This window comes from Herpailurus yagouaroundi, unplaced genomic scaffold (assembly GCF_014898765.1).
Source record: "Herpailurus yagouaroundi ecotype Mexico unplaced genomic scaffold, PumYag 213, whole genome shotgun sequence".
NCBI classification, from domain to species: domain Eukaryota; kingdom Metazoa; phylum Chordata; class Mammalia; order Carnivora; family Felidae; genus Herpailurus; species Herpailurus yagouaroundi.
Window position 1 is genome coordinate 7,540,527 of NW_024412444.1, and position 7,016 is coordinate 7,547,542.

Consider the following 7,016-nt stretch of genomic DNA (forward strand, 5'->3'; position numbering starts at 1 on the left):
AAATGGGAAAGCCACTCTAAAATCTGATGAAGTCTTCTTCTGATGCTCTGAACAGGGAAAGTTTAGAGTGAGGGTTGACATTTCCCATTTAGCATACTGTTCAACAACTTTTCACAAGTGGATCCCGATTTTCAGGAAATGAAATGAAGATAGCAGAATTATCAGTCTGAAGCTCCACAAGCTAAAAAAGGAGCTCTTTTGACGGATGCCATCTCCATGTGGAGTCCAGACTGCCCAACATACTGGGAACTGTGTTTGGGGGTCAGGTTCCCACAGCTCCCTGGGTTTAAGGGAGTCAAGTCTAAGGTGAAGGCAGAGAGGGGAGAAGGGGACATAAAAAATGAATTTTAGGTTTTCTGCACCACAAAGCATTTGGGCTACGGTGGCTAATGCGCTTCAACATCAAGGAATCCCTCCTCCTGGGAACCAAGAAGAAGTCTCTCAAAACTAGAAGAGAAAGGTGTTTCCCCCCTGTATCAATCTAGCTTCAGTGATATTCTAATAGGGATATATGCCCTTCCCCCAATGAAGTGTTCTGTGTGCTAACAACATAGATTAAAAAAAAAGTCAAGCAAAATTCTGCACATTTATAGAACTTGTTAAGAATAGTATTTTAAACTGTACAGTCACCAGAAGTACAAGACTGTGCACACTTCAGTTGGCATCTCCAGCACCTTCAGCTTTTGGTGCCTGGTCTGTTTGGGCATCTCTGTTTTCTGCAGGGTAATTCCCACCCTTGCAGCATCCCCTTTTCCCTTTTGGTACCTTCTCTCCCTTCTTTGTAGGGGCCTTCTTAGGCTTGGGCTCTGGCTCTGGAGAGTGGGTTTTAGCAGATACACTTGCAGAACTTCTCTGTGGCTCAGCCTTCACCCTGGCTTTATCACCCGTAGCATCACTTTCAGCCTTTTTTGGGCATGGTGGTGATGGAGGGACACAGCATGGAGTCGTTGGACACAGGGATGCCGGCTTTTATTGGTCCAGGGGTCCTTCTCTCATCCTCTTCACACTGCGCCAGTCATCTCTGTCTTAATCATCTCTTGTCTTAACAGAGCATAGATGTGTTCAGTAAAATGTTGAGCTAGTTAAAATAATGACCATTTTACATTTATCTGACTTAAATTTGAGGAAAAAAAAGAAAGAAAGATGGGGCATGTAAATCACTAAGCAGGTGGGCAGGAATTTCTGGTGATAACATCAGAAATGTAGCCAGCTTTTTGTCTTTCCAAGAGCAAGGTCCAGAATCTTAGAACTCTGGTTTCCATTTAACACACGGGGAACTTTCCTGGAGGTAATTCAATGAGTTTGGTTTTACATCAAGGAATTACCTGGAGTCTGGCCTTAGCCAGTCCCAGATTAATTATTCCTAGAAAATACTGCTTGCCAATTGACATCTTTGTTTATATTGGATCCGATGATTCTGAATATGTATCACTCAGTTTTTCAAGGTGAAACAGAGGGACCCCTTTCAACATTTAAGGTGAACTCCTTAGTTCTGAGTAACATCAGCCAGTTACATCAGCCATTTTGTATCTCACCAGTTCTTGAACACTTTATTCTTAATCCACAGCCCTGTGGACTTTTATAAATAGCTTTGATAAATTCAAAAGTCCATTTGCTTTCTCTTCACAGAAGTTGCAAATTGGTATTGGTCCATGTTTGTGTATTTCCAACTATTCTTCCTACCCAAAATTGTTTGTTTGCAATGAGATTTGGTCCAGTTTAGTGTTCCATAATGGCTTTTGAAATTGTTTTTTGTTTGATTGTTTATCTTTGGGAAACTTCACAGCACACTATTGGAGTCGACCCAGTCAACACCTGTTTTTCTTTCTATTAGGTCATTAAGGACAGTACAGGATCAAGTATAAGAAGTAGCTTTTTCTGGGGCACCTTAGTGGCTCAGTCAGTTAAGCATCTGACTTGGGCTCAGGTCATGATCTCATGGTTCATGAGTTCGAGCCCCGTGTCGGGCTCTGTGCTGACAGCTCAGAGCCTGGAGCCCACTTCAGATTCTGTGTCTCCCTCTGTCTGCCCCTCCTCCACTTGCACCCTGTCTCTTGCATTGTCTCAAAAATAAATAAACATTAAAAAAAAAAGAAGTAGCTTTGTCCTTCTGTAATAAACAAAGCTGCTTCTCTTTGATTTCCTGGGTTTCTCCTCACATTTTCTGACTTAGAGTATTGAAATACTGTGAAGGTAAGGCAAAAAAATTATCTGTTCAGATAAATTGATCCAACATTGTCACTCTGAGGGTGGTTGTGGGAGACACAACCATGGCCTATACTTTATTTTTTTAATTTTTATTAAAAAATTTTTTTTTCAACGTTTATTTATTTTTTGGGACAGAGAGAGACCGAGCATGAATGGGGGAGGGGCAGAGAGAGAGGGAGACACAGAATCGGAAAAAAGCTCCAGGCTCTGAGCCATCAGCCCAGAGCCTGACGCGGGGCTCGAACTCACGGACCGCGAGATCGTGACCTGGCTGGAGTCGGACGCTTAAACGACTGCGCCACCCAGGCGCCCCAAAAGGATCAGATTCAATCTCACAGGTAGCATCTACAGGGACATGCTATAGGCTGTAGGTAGCATCCAACCGGTCAGTGTTTGTTGAGCATCTGTACTGGGCAGTGTTAAGTGCTACAAAGATTCCAGAGATGAAAAAGGTAAGTTTCCATGACATTGGCATGCAAATAAAGCAAAGAAATATATGATAAGGATCATTAAAAATGTATGAATTAATACTATTGAAGATGAAGGGTGAAGGAAACATACAGTTGACTAGACTCTAGACGATTTCATGGAGGAACATGGTATTTGAACTAGTCCCTGAAGGATGAATTATAGTTCCATTGGGAAGGAAGCATATGCCAGGTGGATAAAAATGGTACATGCAAAAGCCCAGAAATTAGAAAGTCAGAAAGGGGCCAAATCCATCCGTCATGGACTGTGTGCACAGTCTTCTGGTTAGCAAAACTTCAGTATGTCAGCTGTTTCATTCATAATGGTGAAGAGGTAGGAAGCAGTTGATATACTTGGCCAAAAGTCGCATCTGTACAGAAGCCACTTAGGTATTTATTAGAAGAAGTAGATTTCAGGGGTGCCTGGGTGGCTCAGTAAGTTGAGCATCCGATTTCCCTTCAGGACATGAACTCACAGTTTGGGAGTTCGACAGTTCATGAGTTCGAGCCCCGTGTTGGGCTCTGTGCTGACAGCTCAAAGCCTGGAGCCTGTTTCAGATTCTGTGTCTCCCTCTCTCTCTGCTCCTCCCCCGCTCATGTGGTCTCTCTTTCTCTCTCAAAAATAAAATAAACATTAAAAAAATTTTTTTTAAGTAGATTTTTTTTCAAAAAATAGTTTACTCAGTAGAATTAATCCATATGCAAAGATTTTGCCTTGCATGCACATAATATAGTGGGCATATGTTTCCTGTCTGTTGAACAGCATTGAGGGAACTGACTTAAGCAGGATCTTGTTACATTGGACCCAAAGGTGAAGAGCTATCCAAAAAATGGGTTTGATATAGCTTTGATGATTGGTGTTTGATACAAATATCAACTTTGTGAATCATAGCATTTTTTTTTTATGTTTATTTATTTTTGAGAGACAGAGAGAGAGCACGCACACACACGAGCAGGGGAGGGGCAGAGAGAGAGAGGGAGACACAGAATCCAAAGCAGGCTCCATCCAGGTCATTAAGCTGTCAGCACAGAGGTTGAAATGGGGCTCAAACTCACCAACTGTGAGATCATGACCTGGGCTGAAGTTGGATTCCTAACCGACTGAGCCAACCGGGCGCCCCAGCATTTCTTAATTATGTTTGCCTTAAGTTGATACTAACACTAGCTGCAAATTCAGTACTCACTCTTCAGATATGACCATTAAGAATGGGGAGCAAACATACCTGGATTGTTTTGAGTACAAAGTAGATGCAAATATTAACATATAATATTTATTGAGTACTTACTACATGCAAGGTCCTGAAGTGAAAGTTCCCATACATCATCTCAATCTTTATAACAGCACTCTGAAGTGGATACTATCATTATTATTTTAGAAGGAAATTAATGCCCAGTTAATTAATTTGACCAAGATACTGTAGCGAGTAGCTCGAGAAGCCAGGATTTGTAGCTAGGCAATGTGGCTTTAGCACATACTCTCAACTGCGAGATACTAAACTAGTACCTAGTAAACTAGAATAATAATGGTCTACCTCTCATAGCATTATTGTGATCATTTCATTTGTACTGTACTTACATTTGTAAGTACTCAATAAATGATAAAAACTATTTTTGAAATATTAAATTACTTGCCCAGACTTGCTTGTTCCACAGCACCACGCTTTCAACCTTCATAAGACTGTATAGATAATCTCGGCTTTACAGTGATTATGTCATCTTTTTTTGTTGCTTTATTTAATGCCACCTTAGGAAGTGTAACTTGTTGCAATATTTTCAGAGGCCAGTAGAAGTAAAATGAGTTCCATGTTAAACATGTACGAATCTAATGTGAACATGTTAACCGCCATGACTTGAGCATTTAAAAAAACATATGGCGCACCCATGTTTATAACAGCATTATTTTTAATAGGTAAAGATGGAAGCAACCTTGTCCACCGATGAATGAATGGATACACAAAATATTATGGAGAGGTACAATGGCATATCATCCAGTCTCATAAAGGAAGGAAATCCTATCACATGCTACCATATGAGTGAGCCTGGAGGATATAAAGCTAAGTGAAATAAGTGAGTCATAAAAGGACAAATACTGTATGATTCAATTTACGTAAGGTGCTCAGAGTAGTGAAGTTCAGAGAGACAGAAAGTAGCATGGTGGCTGCTGGGGGCTGGAGGGAAGGAGAAATGAGGAGTTACTGTTTCTTTGGCAGAGTTTTAGTTTTGCAAGATGAACAAAGTTCGGGAGATGAAGGATGGTCACAGTTATACAGCAAAGTCCATGTACTTGGTGCCACTGAATTGTGCGCTTAAATGGTTATAGTGGTAACTTTTATGATATGGGTATTTTACCACAGTTTTGAAAAAGCATATGTACAGAAAAATTGAAATTCTATATACACAACCTATATTTCCAATTTTCAGTATTTCAATCCTTTATGTTCGATACATATATGCAGAGGGTTCCATGGTCACCATAATAAAAATGAGCTATTTTTGAAAAACAGGTAGAAGTCATTTCCTTTCTTAGACATGGCACAAGCTACTTGATAAACAATTTTATTTTAAACACCGAAACATTAATTGGAACCTTCAATATTCCGCAGTTGAACACTGGGTTTCAATAATCCTCTTTGCTGTTTTTCTGATGTTCTTATTTCTAAAACCCAACTCTCCTGGGGAATGTAGTACTTTCTTACAGCAGGTGAACAATTTCTATAACTTCAATATTCAAAAATTTGAGGCCTCTATGCAGTGGGAGGACACAGTAGGTAGAGATGCTATTATCTTGGGGATACCATATTAAGAATAAATTGGATTCTTCATTCCCTTCTGGGAAAAGAGATGGGAACTAGTTTTTGAGCACCTATTAGCATCCATGGTTTTAGCAGTCATGCTGGACACTTTGTATATGTTATTGCATTTAATTCTTATGACACAAGGATGGAACAATATATTGAATAATGAGAGATAGCAAGTGTTTTCCCCCCTTCATTTCTAAAAAGGAAGGCGTCTTGCTGATACATCAAAGAGCTACCTTTATTGTGCAAGATCCAGGTGTTCCTAAATGAAAATCAAGATGGAGACATTCAGTCCATCTACCCCTCTGGCACCTTGATACTTTGTGGCAAATAATTCTTTGTTTGGGAAGCTAGCCTGTGCATTGTAGGATGGTTAGTTAGCAGTCCCTGCTTGAGAGTGGAAGATTTGATTATACACGTTCAAAGGGTGAGGCTTGCCTGGGGGAGAGAGAGAGAAAGCAAGCTGCAGGGGTGGGGGGGGGGGGGGGGGTTTGGAGCTACTGCTACAGGCAGAGAATGAGAGAAGCCCCAAAAGGATTTTTGAGAAATTATCTGTCAAGAATGAACGTTCCCCTTTATAATTTTCTTGAAAGTTTGGATCGAGATTCTCCGACTCATGCTTTTTCATACCTGGTTGTTGTTTCTTTGAATGGGATTGTGGGTTAGAAACCGGCCCACATAGTAAGGGTTTGTGAGATTTCATGAGGATTACGCTTCTAACAGTCTTTTGAATTTGCATTTTCCTCCTTCTTACAAACCATACCCTGACCTCTCGGCAAGGTCAGGCTGCACAGTGTACCGTTCTCCCTTCTCTCTTCCCTTTGCCTTCCCGAAAGGGAACATGCCTAGTTTTCTCAAGATTTTAAAAAGAATGGTATGAAAAGACACATCCTTTTCTCTTTTTAAACGATGCCACATTTTACATTCAGAGGTAATTTACTCTCCGGCCATCCCATGATTCTAAAAGGTCTGTCTGCAAGTTTGTTACGACTACCCTAAAAACTACCATAAATTAGTGGCCTAAAACAATACAAACTGCTTACCTTACTGTTCTGGAGACTCACAGTCAGCGGACTAAAATCCAAGTGTGGGCTGACCTCTGCTTTCGTTTTGGGGACCCTGAGGGGAGATGCTGTTTCCTTGCCTTTCCAGCTTGTGGAGGCCACGTGCATCCTCGACCTGTGGCCTTGTATCACTTGAACCTGTTTCTTTTATCCTCTCTCGTCTCTTTGTTCTGCCTGCCTCCCTCTTATTAAGGACACTTGTGGGGCACCTGGGTGGCTCATTCAGCTACATTTCTGACTCTTGATTTCAGCTCGGGTCATGATCTCGTGGTTGGTGGAAATCAGCCCCACATCGGGAGCCTGCTTGGGATTCGCTCTCTCCCTCTTTCTCTGCTCCTTGCTTGCTCATGCATGAGCATGCTCGCTAAGTAAGGACGTTTGTGGTTGCTTTAGGCCCACCTGAATAATCCAGGACAATCTCTCCATCTCAAGATATTTAATCCCATCTGCAAAGTCCCCTTTGCCATGTAAAGTGACCT

General features: G+C 41.2%; 1 protein-coding gene across 1 annotated transcript; it reads right to left on the reverse strand.

The window, feature by feature from the left end:
- Positions 1-654: 654 nt before the first annotated feature.
- Positions 655-6,645, reverse strand: LOC121016725 (non-histone chromosomal protein HMG-17-like). Its single transcript, XM_040454463.1, has 2 exons — positions 6,517-6,645; positions 655-966 (listed from the first exon to the last, which is right to left on the reverse strand). The coding sequence occupies exons 1-2, from the start codon at positions 6,643-6,645 to the stop codon at positions 655-657; spliced, it is 441 nt and encodes a 146-aa protein (XP_040310397.1).
- Positions 6,646-7,016: the final 371 nt, after the last annotated feature.